Source organism: Pseudophryne corroboree, chromosome 6 (assembly GCF_028390025.1).
Source record: "Pseudophryne corroboree isolate aPseCor3 chromosome 6, aPseCor3.hap2, whole genome shotgun sequence".
Taxonomy (NCBI): Eukaryota; Metazoa; Chordata; class Amphibia; order Anura; family Myobatrachidae; genus Pseudophryne; species Pseudophryne corroboree.
In genome coordinates, this window is record NC_086449.1 from 835,119,110 (window position 1) to 835,137,263 (window position 18,154).

An 18,154-nucleotide genomic window follows, 5' to 3' on the forward strand; every position below is an offset into this window, starting at 1 on the left:
GTACACATCACCTGTGGCCCATTCCCTGCCTGTACACATCACCTGTGGCCCGTTCCCGTCCTGTACACATCACCTGTGGCCCATTCCCTGCCTGTACACATCACCTGTGGCCCATTCCTGTCCTGTACACGTCACCTGTGGCCCATTCCCGTCCTGTACACGTCACCTGTGGCCCATTCCCTGCCTGTACACGTCACCTGTGGCCCATTCCCTGCCTGTACACATCACCTGTGGCCCATTCCCTTCCTGTACACGTCACCTGTGGCCCATTCCCTGCCTGTACACGTCACCTGTGGCCCATTCCCTGCCTGTACACATCACCTGTGGCCCATTCCCTTCCTGTACACGTCACCTGTGGCCCATTCCCTGCCTGTACACGTCACCTGTGGCCCATTCCCTGCCTGTACACGTCACCTGTGGCCCATTCCCGTCCTGTACACGTCACCTGTGGCCCATTCCCGTCCTGTACACGTCACCTGTGGCCCATTCCCTGCCTGTACACGTCACCTGTGGCCCATTCCTGTCCTGTACACGTCACCTGTGGCCCATTCCCTGCCTGTACACATCACCTGTGGCCCATTCCCTTCCTGTACATGTCACCTGTGGCCCATTCCCTGCCTGTACACATCACCTGTGGCCCATTCTCGTCCTGTACACATCACCTGTGGCCCATTCTAGTCCTGTACACATCACCTGTGGCCCATTCCCTGCCTGTACACATCACCTGTGGCCCATTCCCTGCCTGTACACGTCACCTGTGGCCCATTCCCTGCCTGTACACATCACCTGTGACCCATTCCCGTCCTGTACATGTCACCTGTGGCCCATTCCCTGCCTGTACTCGTCACCTGTGGCCCATTACCTGCCTGTACACGTCACCTGTGGCCCATTCCCTGCCTGTACACGTCACCTGTGGCCCATTCCCTGCCTGTACACATCACCTGTGGCCCATTCCCTGCCTGTACACATCACCTGTGGCCCATTCCCTGCCTGTACACATCACCTGTGGCCCATTCCCGTCCTGTTCCCTGCTCAGTGGCTGCTGTAAATTTCCACAGTAATAAGGAGTGACAGAGGCCGCAGGGAGAGACCCGGCCTTTGTTTAATGTTCTGTAAGGCTGTGTGTGTGCAGCGTGTGCCAGGTGCAGGGCACACAGCCTGGTCCTGGGTACACAAAGTCTCTTCCTAGGATAGTAATCTCTGCTCCCAGATAAACACAGATCCTCCCCCTCACGTCACTCCTCCTGGGATGCTGCCTGCAGAGAGCCCTGCACTGAGAGCTGGATGGGAACAGACCATGTGCAGACAGCGCAACCTACAGGGACTACCACAAGCGGACGCCTGGGACTGGCAAACTACCAGGGACCTAGGCAGGTGGCATCTGACCACAGGGGTTGGCTACTAATACACCAGAGACCAAGAAAGTGGGCATCTTACTGCAGGGACTGGCTACTGGTATATCAGGGACCAAGGCAGAGGGTGTCTAAGTACAAGGACTGACTACTGATACAACAAGGACCAGGGCAGAGGACCTATGACTGCAAGGACTGGCTACTGATACAACAGGGACCAGAGCAGAGGACCTATGACTGCAAGGACTGGCTACTGATACATCAAGGACCAGGGCAGAGGTCCTATGACTGCAAGGACTGGCTACTGATACATCAAGGACCAGAGCAGAGGTCCTATGACTGCAAGGACTGACTACTGATACATCAGGGGCCAGGGCAGAGGACCTATGACTGCAAGGACTGGCTACTGATACATCAAGGACCAGGGCAGAGGACCTATGACTGCAAGGACTGGCTACTGAAACATCAAGGACCAGGGCAGAGGACCTATGACTGCAAGGACTGGCTACTGATACATCAAGGACCAATACTTGAGAGGGCAACACAGGGACTGACTGTTTTACAATCAGGGATCAGATCTACGGGCATCTGGCTGCAATCAGAGATCTGCAGGGACTTCATCTGGGACTCCTCAGCAGTGGGACACCAGGATCCCGACAATGTGGCCTTACAGTAAGTTACATCTGTCACTGTTACATTGTGTTAGTGCTGTGACCGGGGCTGGAGGGGGGAGACTGTTCCTGCAGAATACAGATGTTCAGTGCACGAGGAACGGACACACTATGTATAAAGTAGCCTGAGTTATGTATACACTGCAGCCTCTGTATTATACACTGCAGCCTCTGTATTACATACTGCATACATTCCAGCCTCCACCCAGATATTGGTCAGTTACACTGCAGCCTCTCTATTATACACTGCAGCCTCTCTATTATACACTGCATACATTCCAGACTCCACCCAGACACTGGTCACTTACACTGCAGCCTCTCTATTATACACTGCATACATTCCAGCCTCCACCCAGATATTGGTCAGTTACACTGCAGCCTCTCTACTATTACACACTGCATACATTCCAGCCTCCAATGAAACACTGGTCAGTTACACTGCAGCCTCTCTATTATACACTGCAGCCTCTGTATTATACACTGCAGCCTCTCTATTACACACTGCTTACATTCCAGCCTCCACCGAAACATTGATCAGTTACACTGCAGCCTCTCTATTACACACTGCAGCCTCTCTATTATACACTGCATACATTCCAGTCTCCACCCAGGCACTGGTCACTTACACTGCAGCCTCTCTATTACACACTGCATACATTCCAGTCTCCACCCAGACATTGGTCACTTACACTGCAGCCTCTCTATTATACACTGCAGCCTCTCTATTATACACTGCATACATTCCAGTCTCCACCCAGGCACTGGTCACTTACACTGCAGCCTCTCTATTATACACTGCATACATTCAAGACTCCACCCAGGCACTGGTAACTTACACTGCAGCCTCTCTATTATACACTGCATACTTTCCAGTCTCGACCTAGACACTGGTAACTTACACTGCAGCCTCTCTATTATACACTGCATACATTCCAGACTCCACCCAGACACTGGTCACTTACACTGCAGCCTCTCTATTATACACTGCATACATTCCAGCCTCCACCCAGATATTGGTCAGTTACACTGCAGCCTCTCTACTATTACACACTGCATACATTCCAGCCTCCAATGAAACACTGGTCAGTTACACTGCAGCCTCTCTATTATACACTGCAGCCTCTGTATTATACACTGCAGCCTCTCTATTACACACTGCTTACATTCCAGCCTCCACCGAAACATTGATCAGTTACACTGCAGCCTCTCTATTACACACTGCAGCCTCTCTATTATACACTGCATACATTCCAGTCTCCACCCAGGCACTGGTCACTTACACTGCAGCCTCTCTATTACACACTGCATACATTCCAGTGTCCACCCAGACATTGGTCACTTACACTGCAGCCTCTCTATTATACACTGCAGCCTCTCTATTATACACTGCATACATTCCAGTCTCCACCCAGGCACTGGTCACTTACACTGCAGCCTCTCTATTATACACTGCATACATTCAAGACTCCACCCAGGCACTGGTAACTTACACTGCAGCCTCTCTATTATACACTGCATACTTTCCAGTCTCGACCTAGACACTGGTAACTTACACTGCAGCCTCTCTATTATACACTGCATACATTCCAGACTCCACCCAGACACTGGTCACTTACACTGCAGCCTCTCTATTACACACTGCATACATTCCAGACTCCACCCAGACACTGGTCACTTACACTGCAGCCTCTCTATTATACACTGCATACATTCCAGCCTCCATCCAGATATTGGTCAGTTACACTGCAGCCTCTCTATTATACACTGCAGCCTCTCTATTATACACTGCATACTTTCCAGCCTCGACCTAGACACTGGTAACTTACACTGCAGCCTCTCTATTACACACTGCATACATTCCAGACTCCACCCAGACACTGGTCACTTACACTGCAGCCTCTCTATTATTCACTGCATACATTCCAGCCTCCACCCAGATATTGGTCAGTTACACTGCAGCCTCTCTATTATACACTGCAGCCTCTCTATTATACACTGCATACTTTCCAGCCTCGACCTAGACACTGGTAACTTACACTGCAGCCTCTCTATTACACACTGCATACATTCCAGCCTCCAATGAAACACTGGTCAGTTACACTGCAGCCTCTTTATTATACACTGCAGCCTCTGTATTATACACTGCAGCCTCTCTATTACACACTGCTTACATTCCAGCCTTCACCGAAACATTGATCAGATACACTGCAGCCTCTCTATTATACACTGTGACATTCCAGCCTCCACTGAGACACTGGTCACTTACACTGCAGCCTCTCTATTATACAATGCATATATTCCAGCCTCCACCCAGACATTGGTCAGTTACACTGCAGCCTCTCTATTATACACTGCATACATTCCAGCCTCCACCCAGATATTGGTCAGTTACACTGCAGCCTCCCTCACAGTACAAATCACTCTGACCTCACAGATCACACTACCCAGGATTGGACTTGCCCACAGGGGTACAGGGCAAACCCCCAGTGGTCCCCACCTCCTCCTTTAGGGATCAGGTTCCAGACTGTGCAATTGAATTATACATTATACATTTGCTATCTTATAATGCTCAGGACTACGGTGTATTCTGTACAGTACATTGCTGTATATATATATATTTATCAAGGGGCCCAGACCATGCACTCTCTAATGCTTTGCCAAGCCTCTTTGGTCACTGGCCACGCCTCCTCTGAAGACTGGCCACACCTCTAAACATATGACCCTACCACTGCATTCCCCCTGTGGGCCCTTCATGCCCCAGCTTGACACTGACTGTACCCCCTCACAGATCACAGTGCCCCCACCCACGTTACAGATCATACTGCCCACATAGGTCCCACTTAGGCGGGTATAGTAGAACGATGTGTACCCGGTCGATATGCCAGCCGCAGTACACATCAAAACGATGTAATGAAGGAAGGGACAGGTTAGGATTGATTTGCCGATGGTTGGGATGCTGGCGGTCAGAATACCGACCCGAATCCCGATGATCAGAATCCCAACAGGGGAAAGTAAGTATTTACCTTCTCCCCCTGGCCCCATAACCCTAACCCTCCCTTCCCGGCAGGAGATGCCTGGCGTGAGTCAGCTGGCAGCTCTGCTAACGTCGGGGGCCTTTTTCTTGATGAAAATGCATCTTATGTGGCTAGAATGCACAAGCAGCTTCTGCTGATTAAAATGATATTCAGCATGCCTATATTCTGTGGGGATACGGTTGTTAGGTCAACACAACTTAGGTCGACAGTCATTAGGTCAACCACTGAAGGTCTACATGCATTAGGTCAACAGGTCAAAAGGTCGACGAGTTTTTCACAGTTTTTTTCTTCTTCATTTTTTGGATTTTTTTCATTCTTAACGATCCACATGGACTATGATTGGAACGGGAACCTTGCCCTAAGCATGACGAGCAAAGCGAGCCGTGCAAGGGGACACGGTGCACTAATTTGGGTTCCCTAGTCACTTTACGAAGAAAACAGCGCCAAAAACAGTCAAAAAAACACGTATTCCTTTTGACCATGTCGACCTATTGTCCCTGTCGACCTAATGCATGTCGACCTTCCATGGTCAACCTAATGACTGTAGACCTAAGTTGTGTCTATCCAACGACCCGTACCCATTCTGTGTGCGACTGTGGCTGTATCTGCATACGAAATGCTACGCTACAGTGATTTCCAGGAATACACTATATTGTAGCATTTCGTATGCAGACACTCCCCTAGAACACACCCCTCCCCAGAGCCAGCCCTATGCATAAGCAAATTAGACAAATGCCTAGGGCATCTGGTATGCTTAGGGGCACAAGCAGTTTCTGCTGATTAAAATGATATGCAGCATGCAGTGGGGGTCATTCCGAGTTGTTCGCTCGCTAGCAGTTTTTAGCAGCCGTGCAAACGCTATGCCGCCGCCCACTGGGAGTGTATTTTAGCTTAGCAGAAGTGCGAACGAGAGGATCGCAGAGCAGCAACAACAAAAAAATTGTGCAGTTTCAGAGTAGCTCCAGACATACTCAGCGCTTGCGATCACTTCAGACCATTTAGTTCCGGATTTGACGTCACAAACACGCCCTGCGTTCTCCAAGCTACGCCTGCATTTTTCCTGGCAGGCCTGCGTTTTTCTGAACACTCCCTGAAAACGGTCAGTTGACACCGAGAAACGCCCCCTTCCTGTTAATCACTCTGCGGCGGCCATTGCGACTGAAAAGCTTTGCTAGACCTTGTGTGAAACTACATCGGCCGTTGTGAAAGTACTTCACGCGTGCGCATTGCGCCGCATACGCATGCGCAGAAGTGCAGTTTTTTCACTTAATCGCTGCGCTGCGAACATTTTTATCTTGCGATCAACTCAGAATGACCCCCTATATTCTGTGTGCAACTGTGGCTGTATCTGCATATGAAATGCTACATTACAGTGATTTACAGTAATACACGTTAGTGTAGCATTACGTATGCAGATTCAGCTGCAGTCACAAACAGAATATAGGCTTGCCGCATATCATTTTAATCAGCAGAAACTGCTTGTGCTCCTAGGCATACCAACTGCCATAGGCAATTGCCTAGTTTACCTATGCATAGGGCTGGCTCTGGAGAGGGGTGTGTCCTAGCTCAGAGCTGCATTGCAGTGTGAGAATAAAGCTGCCAGCATGTGTGGGCTACATGCAGAAGCAGCCAGTAACTGAGCACCTGGGTAACACAATGTTGCACTGCAGGGGGCAGATGTAACATGTGCAGAGAGTTGAGTATGGGAGGGGACGTGTCCTAGCTCAGAGCTACATTGCAGTGTGAGAATAAAGCTGCCCAGCATGTGTGGGCTACATGCAGAAGCAGCCAGTAACTGAGCACCTGGGTAACACCATGCTGCACTGCAGGGGGCAGATGTAACATGTGCAGAGAGTTAGGTGTGGGAGGGTCGTGTCCTAGCTCAGAGCTACATTGCAGTGTGAGAATAAAGCTGGCCAGCATGTGTGGGCTACATGCAGAAGCAGCCAGTAACTGAGCACCTTGGGTAACACCATGCTGCACTGCAGGCGGGCAGAAGTAACATGTGCAGAGAGTTAGGTGTGGGGGGGCGTGTCCTAGCTCAGATCTACATTGCAGTGTGAGAATAAAGTTGCCCAGCATGTGTGGGCTACATGCAGAAGCAGCCAGTAACTGAGCACCTGGGTAACACCATGCTGCACTGCAGGGGGGCAGATGTAACATGTGCAGAGAGTTAGGTGTGGGAGGGGCGTGTCCTAGCTCAGAGCTGCATTGCAGTGTGAGAATAAAGCTGCCCAGCATGTGTGGGCTACATGCAGAAGCAGCCAGTAACTGAGCACCTGTGTAACACAATGTTGCACTGCAGGGGGCAGATGTAACACGTGCAGAGAGTTGAGTATGGGAGGGGACGTGTCCTAGCTCAGAGCTACATTGCAGTGTGAGAATAAAGCTGCCAGCATGTGTGGGCTACATGCAGAAGCAGCCAGTAACTGAGCACCTGGGTAACACCATGTTGCACTGCAGGGGGCAGATGTAACATGTGCAGAGAGTTAGGTGTGGGAGGGTCGTGTCCTAGCTCAGAGCTACATTGCAGTGTGAGAATAAAGCTGGCCAGCATGTGTGGGCTACATGCAGAAGCAGCAGTAACTGAGCACCTGGGTAACACAATGTTGCACTGCAGGGGGCAGATGTAACATGTGCAGAGAGTTAGGTGTGGGAGGGGCGTGTCCTAGCTCAGAGCTACATTGCAGTGTGAGAATAAAGTTGCCCAGCATGTGTGGGCTACATGCAGAAGCAGCAGTAACTGAGCACCTGGGTAACACAATGTTGCACTGCAGGGGGCAGATGTAACATGTGCAGAGAGTTAGGTGTGGGAGGGGCGTGTCCTAGCTCAGAGCTACATTGCAGTGTGAGAATAAAGTTGCCCAGCATGTGTGGGCTACATACAGAAGCAGCCAGTAACTGAACACCGGGGTAACACAATGTTGCACTGCAGGGAGGCAGATGTAACATGTGCAGAGAGTTAGGTGTGGGAGGGGCTTGTCCTAGGTCAGAGCTACATTGCAGTGTGAGAATAAAGCTGCCCAGCATGTGTGGGCTACAGGCAGAAGCAGCCAGTAACTGAGCACCTGGGTAACACCATGCTGTAGAGGGGCAGATGTAACATGTGCAGAGAGATATCTGTGGAAGGGGCGTGTCCTAGCTCCCATCTACGATGTGTACTGCAGGGACTGTGATGTGCTCTGTGGGGAATGTTATGTGTTCTGTGGAAACTGCTACGTGCTCTGGGGACGGCAATGTGCGCTGCGTGGGCCGCAATGTGCTCTGTGGGGACTGTGATTAGATGTGAAGTGATCGCATCAGCAGTACTTCTGTTTCGCCCCTCCACAGTGTTACTGTCTACTGATCACGCATGTGCGTCGGACCCTTCCCGGTATTCTCTGCAGAATGTAGCCCATAGGCTACAGTGACTGACGCCATCTTCAGATGGCATTAGCTGCCAGGGCATTACTTGGTAAATCTGACAGCTTTGCAGCCCCCCCCAAAGAGACTCAGGCATACCTCCCAGCTGTCCCGATACCAGTGTAGTACACCCGGGGTCTCTATTCTTTTCACTAAAAAACATTGACAGTGAGCCGACGCTCCAATCTGTACTAAAGTCGGACATTTGGTCACTCCTCCCGAATCTCTCCGATCGCTGAGTGAAAGCGGCCGGGGCGATGATGTGATTTGTGCTTAGACGTGTCATCACACAATGTCAATCACCGGCGTTGTAAAGCAGGGGGGGGGCCACAATGACGCGATTGCGTCTCCATAATCCTCACTGCCTATTTATGTTGAAGCCCCGCCCCTGTTGAGCCAAATCGGCTGCCTCCTCTCGCGGCGGGGAAAGTCAGAAAGTCGGCAAGTATGGCTGCCAGCGGGTGTCTCAGCTGCACGGATTTGCCTAAAGACGCAGACGTGTGACCGCCATGAGATGCCGCACACACGGATGCCGCTGCGTCTGTCTCATCAGATAACCTGAAACAAGCCAGGCAGTGACGTTTATTTATAGAGTAGACTCGCGCTAAGCTCTCGTACATTACGCAGATCCTCAGTAATACTGGTGCTATGCCGTCTGTGGAACATGAAGCTGACATGTAATAATCCCCCAGTATAACTCTTCTTCCCATTAATAATGTCTGTGTCCTGTCACCCACCATCACATTATTTTACTGTCCTGCAATTGTTACTAGTTATTCTTTCTGACTCTCTTCTGCTACTTTCAGCCCTGTCTTTATATCATCAAGACGAGCTGTTGTTCATGTTGCCCGGGATACGACACAGTGCTGCTCCTAATGCAGAGTGCAGCAGTTCTGTGTCATGTCATGGAAGAATGATGCAGTAACCACGGGACTCATTGCTGTACGTTAATGCCACCACAAATGCGATTTCTGACTCATAGGATGTGCGAAACAACGCTAATGCTACCGCCAGGATTAGTGTAGAGGCGCCCACCGGACGCTCACCACTGACCGCAACTACCCAGACATTCACAGCACCGGCGGAGATCAGGCAACCCTCAAACTCCTGAGTCCATGGTCACTCAGAATGGCCGCCGCAACTGAGACGCCGGGGACGTGATTACTGCATACAGCCGGCTGATACATGCCATGAAACCGGTCCCATCACGTCCATATTTTGCCTCTACTCCCCATTCCCTTTCACGAAACTGCCTGTCAATCACTGGCGAATTAATCCTCACTGCGACCGTAATTGTAATTGAATTGCCATGCGTGCTTATTGCGGTAGTGACACATGCGCAGACCCCCAATAATCGCTCAACTGCATGAACATCGGAATAGCGTACAGCTAGGAAGCAGGCCCTATATACATATATAATGGCTCAGGGCCTTCACAAAACACTCCACAATGTCAAGTTAAAAAATAAAAAAAATAACAAACAAAATAAAAAGATTTGAAGCAGGTTATTACATACGTACTCGCCTGTTTTACTGACATACACCTGCAGTCAGGTGTCACATATCCTGCGGTCACAATATTAACTGAACGGAGCCCAGTTCTCTAATTTATGTTTTCGTTTTTCTTATTGATTTCAAAACATATAACCTTTGTCTGTGAGAGTTCCCGAATTTGGCACGTACAGTTCCAAAAAATAAAATAAAATAAGAGCTTCATCATGAACATAAAAGAACAGTCAAACCAAATGTAAGAAAAACACTGAAAATGAAAAACACTAATAATAGGAATTGAGCAGTGTCAAGTACCTCAGGGACATTGTAGAAGAAAACATGTTTGCCTTGATCTGTGGTCATAGGGTCTAATTCAAGGTTGATTGCAAAACAACATTTTCCTCTAATGGGCAAAACCATGGGGGTCATTCCGAGTTGTTCGCTCGTTATTTTTTTTCGCTATATAGCGGTTAGTCGCAAACTGCGCATGCGCAATGTACGCAGCGCGCCTGCGCCAAGTAAATTAGCACAAAAGTTTGGTATTTTACTCACGGCGTAACAACGTTTTTTCATCGTTCTGCTGATCAGAGTGTGATTGACAGGAAGTGGGTGTTTCTGGGCGGAAACATGCCGTTTTCTGGGAGTCTGCGGAAAACGCAGGCGTTTCAGGGAAAAACGCGGGAGTGGCTGGAGAAACGGGGGAGTGGCTGGTCGAACGCTGGGCGTGTGTGACGTCAAACCAGGAACGAAACTGACTGAACTGATCGCTAATCTTTCGTTCGCAATTCTGCTAAACTAAGATACACTTCCAGAGGGCAGCGGCTTAGCGTGTGCAATGCTGCTAAAAGCAGCTAGCGAGCGAACAACTCGGAATCACCTCCCATATGCACTGCTGGTGGTGCAGATGTAACATGTGCAGAGAGAGTTAGATTTGGGTGGGTTATATTGTTTCTGTGCAGGGTAAATACTGGCTGCTTTATTTTTACACTGCAATTTATATTTCAGTTTGAACACACCCCACCCAAATCTAACTCTCTCTGCACATGTTACATCTGCCCCCCCCCCCTGCAGTGCACATGGTTTTGCCCATTAGAGGAAAAGGTTGTTTTTCAATCAACTTTGAATTAGGTCCATAAAACGATAACACATGTATTGTGTACAGTATGATAATCTCAGGGCTGGTAGTCACTCTTCTACTTTCTGTCTTCAGGTTGGAGTCTCGGACGATAGCAGACCTTGCTACAACATAACTCACCACAGCCCCTTGCTCCTAGCTCGTTATTGGAGTATGAGAGTGGAACCATGCTAGCCAGAAAGAGCATCATACCGGAGGAATATGTCCTGGCCAGGATTGCCGCAGAGAATCTGCGAAAACCAAGGATCCGAGACCGTCTGCGGAAAGCTCGTTTTGTGGCCAAGAACGGAGCATGCAACGTTGCGCACAAAAATATACGGGAACAAGGTCGTTTCTTGCAGGATGTATTCACCACCCTGGTGGACCTGAAGTGGCGGCACACTCTAGTCATCTTCACCATGTCCTTCCTGTGCAGCTGGCTGCTCTTTGCCATGATGTGGTGGCTGGTGGCATTTGCCCATGGGGACATGGACATCAGGGAGAACTTAAGATATCAGGAGCCGTGTGTGGCCAACGTCAAGTAAGTTAAGAGCGAGTGTGGAGCACTAACATGGTCCAAATTACTTCCAAATAGGTGAACTCCAGGCAGTGTACATGGTACCTGCTGCGTGGCAGTATTATTAATGCCACATATGTATGCAAAACACAAAAACGTTTGCTGTCCAGCTGTCAATAATATACTATGGATCTATGTGTATCTAGCAAATAAAGCATGGGGATTTTATCATATTTTATAATATTTTATTTTATCTAAATATTTAAGCCTGCAGCCCATCTTCAAGAGACCCCAATTCTTTGCAAATCCCTACACTAGCATATATGCCGAGCACACCATTACATTGCAGTTATATGTACTCTCCTCCCAGAGGCTTCTCCTATCTCTCTTACATAGGAGCTTCTCTATCTCCTACCCAGGGGCTTCTCCTATCTCTTACCCAGGGGCTTCTCCTATCGCTTACCCAGGGGCTTCTCCTATCTCTTACCCAGGGGCTTCTCCTATGTCTTACCAGGGGCTTCTCCTATCTCTTACCCAAAAGCTTCTCCTATCTCTTACCCAGGAACTTCTCCTATCTCTTACCCAGGAGCTTCTCCTATCTCTTACCCAGGGGCTTCTCCTATCTCTTACCCAAAAGCTTGTCCTATCTCTTACCCAGGAACTTCTCCAATCTCTTACCCAGGAGCTTCTCCTATCTCTTACCCAGGGGCTTCTCCTATCTCTTACCCAGGGGCTTCTCCTATCTCTTACCCAGGAGCTTCTCCTATCTCTTACCCAGGAGCTTCTCCTATCTCTTACCCAGGGGCTTCTCCTATCTCTTACCCAGGGGCTTCTCCTATCTCTTACCCAGGAGCTTCTCCTATCTCTTACCCAGGGGCTTCTCCTATCTCTTACCCAGGGGCTTCTCCTATCTCTTACCAAGGGGCTTCTCCTATCTCTTGCACAGGGACTTCTCCTATGTCTAACCCAGGGGCTTCTCCTATCTCTTACCCAGGTGCTTCTCCTATTGCTTACCCAGGGGCTTCTATCTCTTACCCAGGGGCTTCTCCTATCTCTTACCAAGGGGCTTCTCCTATCTCTTGCACAGGGGCTTCTCCTATCTCTTACCCAGGGGCTTCTCCTATCTCTTGCACAGGGGCTTTTCCTATCTCTTACCCAGGGGCTTTTCCTATCTCTTACCCAGGGGCTTCTCCTAGCTCTTACCCAGGGGCTTCTCCTATCTCTTACCCAGGTGCTTCTCCTATCTATTACCCAGGTGCTTCTCGTATCTTTTACCCAGGTGCTTCTCTTGTCTCTTACTGAGGTGCTTCTCCTATCTCTTACCCAGGTGCTTCTCCTATCTCTTACCCAGGTGCTTCCATAGTCTCTCGCCAAGGTGCTTCACCTATCTCTTACCCAGGTGCTTCTCCTATCTCTTACCCAGGGGCTTCTCCTGTCTCTTACCCAGGGGCTTCTCCTGTCTCTTACCCAGGTGCTTCTCTTGTCTCTTACCCAGGTGCTTCTCCAATCTCTTACCCAGGTGCTTCTACTATCTCTTACCCAGGTGCTTCTCTTGTCTCTTACCCAGGTGCTTCTCCTGTCTCTTACCCAGGGGGTCTCTTATCTCTTACCCAGGGGCTTCTCCTATCTCTTACCCAGGAGCTTCTCCTATCTCTTACCCTGGAGCTTCTCCTATCTCTTACCCAGGAGCTTCTCCTATCTCTTACCCAGGAGCTTCTCCTATCTCTTACCCAGGGGCTTCTCCTATCTCTTACCCAGGAGCTTCTCCTATATCTTATCCAGGAGCTTCTCCTATCTTTTACCCAGGAGCTTCTTGTATCTCTTACCCAGGGGCTTCTCACATCTCTTACCCAGGAGCTTCTTGTACCTCTTACCCAGGGGCTTCTTCTATGTTTTAACCAGACGCTTCTATGTTTTAACTAGGGGCTTCTCCTATGTTTTAACCAGAAGCTTCTATGTTTTAACCAGGGGTTTCTCCTATGTTTTAACCAGGAGCTTCTCCTATTTCTTACCCATGAGCTTCTCCTATCTCTTACCCCGGAGCTTCTCCTATCTCTTACCCCGTAGCTTCTCCTATCTCTTCCCCCGGAGCTTCTCCAATCTCTTACCCAGGACCTTCTCCAATCTCTTACCCAGGAGCGTCTCCTATATCTTACCCAGGAGCTTTTTGTATCTCTTACCCAGGGGCTTCTCCTATCTCTTACCCAAGGGTTTCTCCTATATCTTACCCAGGGGCTTCTCCTATCTCTTACCCAAGGGTTTCTCCAATATATCTTACTCAGGGGCTTCTCTTGTCTCTTACCCAGGGGCTTCTCTTGTTTCTTACTTTGGGGCTTCTCCTATCTCTTACCTTGGAGCTTCTCCTATCTCTTACCCAGGGGCTTCTCCTATCTCTTACCCAGGGGCTTCTCCTATAACTTACCCAGGGGCTTCTCCTATCTCTTGCCCAGGAGCTTCTCCTATCTCTTACCCAAAAGCTTCTCCTATCTCTTACCCAGGAACTTCTCCTATCTCTTACCCAGGAGCTTCTCCTATCTCTTACCAAGGGGCTTCTCCTATCTCTTACCCAAAAGCTTGTCCTATCTCTTACCCAGGAACTTCTCCAATCTCTTACCCAGGAGCTTCTCCTATCTCATACCCAGGGGCTTCTCCTATCTCTTACCCAGGGGCTTCTCCTATCTCTTACCCAGGAGCTTCTCCTATCTCTTACCCAGGGGCTTCTCCTATCTCTTACCCAGGGGCTTCTCCTATCTCTTACCCAGGAGCTTCTCCTATCTATTACCCAGGGGCTTCTCCTATCTCTTACCCAGGGGCTTCTATCTCTTACCAAGGGGCTTCTCCTATCTCTTGCACAGGGACTTCTCCTATGTCTAACCCAGGGGCTTCTACTATCTCTTACCCAGGTGCTTCTCCTATATCTTACCCAGGGGCTTTTCCTATCTCTTACCCAGGGGCTTCTCCTATCTCTTACCAAGGGGCTTCTCCTATCTCTTGCACAGGGGCTTCTCCTATCTCTTACCCAGGGGCATCTCCTATCTCTTGCACAGGGGCTTCTCCTATCTCTTACCCAGGGGCTTCTCCTATCTCTTACCCAGGGGCTTCTCCTAGCTCTTACCCAGGGGCTTCTCCTAGCTCTTACCCAGGGGCTTCTCCTATCTCTTACCCAGGTGCTTCTCCTATCTCTTACCCAGGTGCTTCTCTTGTCTCTTACTGAGGTGCTTCTCCTATCTCTTACCCAGGTGCTTCCATAGTCTCTCGCCCAGGTGCTTCACCTATCTCTTACCCAGGTGCTTCTCCTATCTCTTACCCAGGGGCTTCTCCTGTCTCTTACCCAGGGGCTTCTCCTGTCTCTTACCCAGGTGCTTCTCTTGTCTCTTATCCAGGTGCTTCTCCAATCTCTTACCCAGGTGCTTCTACTATCTCTTACCCAGGTGCTCCTCTTGTCTCTTACCCAGGTGCTTCTCCTGTCTCTTACCCAGGGGCTTCTCTTATCTCTTACCCAGGGGCTTCTCCTATCTCTTACCCAGGAGCTTATCCTATCTCTTACCCATGAGCTTCTCCTATCTCTTACCCAGGAGCTTCTCCTATCTCTTACCCAGGAGCTTCTCCTATCTCTTACCCAGGAGCTTCTCCTATATCTTATCCAGGAGCTTCTCCTATCTTTTACACAGGAGCTTCTTGTATCTCTTACCCAGGGGCTTCTCACATCTCTTACCCAGGAGCTTCTTGTACCTCTTACCCAGGGGCTTCTTCTATGTTTTAACCAGAAGCTTCTATGTTTTAACCAGGGGCTTCTCCTATGTTTTAACCAGAAGCTTCTATGTTTTAACCAGGGGCTTCTCCTATGTTTTAACCAGGAGCTTCTCCTATCTCTTACCCATGAGCTTCTCCTATCTCTTACCCCGGAGCTTCTCCTATCTCTTACCCCGTAGCTTCTCCTATCTCTTCCCCCGGAGCTTCTCCAATCTCTTACCCAGGACCTTCTCCAATCTCTTACCCAGGAGCGTCTCCTATATCTTACCCAGGAGCTTTTTGTATCTCTTACCCAGGGGCTTCTCCTATCTCTTACCCAAGGGTTTCTCCTATATCTTACCCAGGGGCTTCTCCTATCTCTTGCCCAAGGGTTTCTCCAATATATCTTACTCAGGGGCTTCTCTTGTCTCTTACCCAGGGGCTTCTCTTGTTTCTTACTTTGGGGCTTCTCCTATCTCTTACCTTGGAGCTTCTCCTATCTCTTACCCAGGGGCTTCTCCTATCTCTTACCCAGGGGCTTCTCCTATCTCTTACCCAGGGGGTCTCTTATCTCTTACCCAGGGGCTTCTCCTATCTCTTACCCAGGAGCTTCTCCTATCTCTTACCCTGGAGCTTCTCCTATCTCTTACCCAGGAGCTTCTCCTATCTCTTACCCAGGAGCTTCTCCTATCTCTTACCCAGGGGCTTCTCCTATCTCTTACCCAGGAGCTTCTCCTATATCTTATCCAGGAGCTTCTCCTATCTTTTACCCAGGAGCTTCTTGTATCTCTTACCCAGGGGCTTCTCACATCTCTTACCCAGGAGCTTCTTGTACCTCTTACCCAGGGGCTTCTTCTATGTTTTAACCAGACGCTTCTATGTTTTAACTAGGGGCTTCTCCTATGTTTTAACCAGAAGCTTCTATGTTTTAACCAGGGGTTTCTCCTATGTTTTAACCAGGAGCTTCTCCTATTTCTTACCCATGAGCTTCTCCTATCTCTTACCCCGGAGCTTCTCCTATCTCTTACCCCGTAGCTTCTCCTATCTCTTCCCCCGGAGCTTCTCCAATCTCTTACCCAGGACCTTCTCCAATCTCTTACCCAGGAGCGTCTCCTATATCTTACCCAGGAGCTTTTTGTATCTCTTACCCAGGGGCTTCTCCTATCTCTTACCCAAGGGTTTCTCCTATATCTTACCCAGGGGCTTCTCCTATCTCTTACCCAAGGGTTTCTCCAATATATCTTACTCAGGGGCTTCTCTTGTCTCTTACCCAGGGGCTTCTCTTGTTTCTTACTTTGGGGCTTCTCCTATCTCTTACCTTGGAGCTTCTCCTATCTCTTACCCAGGGGCTTCTCCTATCTCTTACCCAGGGGCTTCTCCTATAACTTACCCAGGGGCTTCTCCTATCTCTTGCCCAGGAGCTTCTCCTATCTCTTACCCAAAAGCTTCTCCTATCTCTTACCCAGGAACTTCTCCTATCTCTTACCCAGGAGCTTCTCCTATCTCTTACCAAGGGGCTTCTCCTATCTCTTACCCAAAAGCTTGTCCTATCTCTTACCCAGGAACTTCTCCAATCTCTTACCCAGGAGCTTCTCCTATCTCATACCCAGGGGCTTCTCCTATCTCTTACCCAGGGGCTTCTCCTATCTCTTACCCAGGAGCTTCTCCTATCTCTTACCCAGGGGCTTCTCCTATCTCTTACCCAGGGGCTTCTCCTATCTCTTACCCAGGAGCTTCTCCTATCTATTACCCAGGGGCTTCTCCTATCTCTTACCCAGGGGCTTCTATCTCTTACCAAGGGGCTTCTCCTATCTCTTGCACAGGGACTTCTCCTATGTCTAACCCAGGGGCTTCTACTATCTCTTACCCAGGTGCTTCTCCTATATCTTACCCAGGGGCTTTTCCTATCTCTTACCCAGGGGCTTCTCCTATCTCTTACCAAGGGGCTTCTCCTATCTCTTGCACAGGGGCTTCTCCTATCTCTTACCCAGGGGCATCTCCTATCTCTTGCACAGGGGCTTCTCCTATCTCTTACCCAGGGGCTTCTCCTATCTCTTACCCAGGGGCTTCTCCTAGCTCTTACCCAGGGGCTTCTCCTAGCTCTTACCCAGGGGCTTCTCCTATCTCTTACCCAGGTGCTTCTCCTATCTCTTACCCAGGTGCTTCTCTTGTCTCTTACTGAGGTGCTTCTCCTATCTCTTACCCAGGTGCTTCCATAGTCTCTCGCCCAGGTGCTTCACCTATCTCTTACCCAGGTGCTTCTCCTATCTCTTACCCAGGGGCTTCTCCTGTCTCTTACCCAGGGGCTTCTCCTGTCTCTTACCCAGGTGCTTCTCTTGTCTCTTATCCAGGTGCTTCTCCAATCTCTTACCCAGGTGCTTCTACTATCTCTTACCCAGGTGCTCCTCTTGTCTCTTACCCAGGTGCTTCTCCTGTCTCTTACCCAGGGGCTTCTCTTATCTCTTACCCAGGGGCTTCTCCTATCTCTTACCCAGGAGCTTATCCTATCTCTTACCCATGAGCTTCTCCTATCTCTTACCCAGGAGCTTCTCCTATCTCTTACCCAGGAGCTTCTCCTATCTCTTACCCAGGAGCTTCTCCTATATCTTATCCAGGAGCTTCTCCTATCTTTTACACAGGAGCTTCTTGTATCTCTTACCCAGGGGCTTCTCACATCTCTTACCCAGGAGCTTCTTGTACCTCTTACCCAGGGGCTTCTTCTATGTTTTAACCAGAAGCTTCTATGTTTTAACCAGGGGCTTCTCCTATGTTTTAACCAGAAGCTTCTATGTTTTAACCAGGGGCTTCTCCTATGTTTTAACCAGGAGCTTCTCCTATCTC

The 18,154-nt window shown here is 49.5% G+C and overlaps 1 protein-coding gene across 1 annotated transcript in view; it reads left to right on the forward strand.

Annotated features, from left to right (window-relative positions):
* Positions 1-1,252: 1,252 nt before the first annotated feature.
* The window catches only part of KCNJ8 (potassium inwardly rectifying channel subfamily J member 8), a 40,634-nt gene continuing 23,732 nt past the window's right edge, over positions 1,253-18,154 (forward strand). Inside the window, exons 1-2 of the mRNA XM_063929397.1 lie at positions 1,253-2,024; positions 11,161-11,605. Of these exons, the coding sequence (XP_063785467.1) occupies positions 11,253-11,605 (353 nt within the window). The 5' untranslated portion in view covers positions 1,253-2,024; positions 11,161-11,252. The remainder of the gene's footprint in view (positions 2,025-11,160; positions 11,606-18,154) is intronic.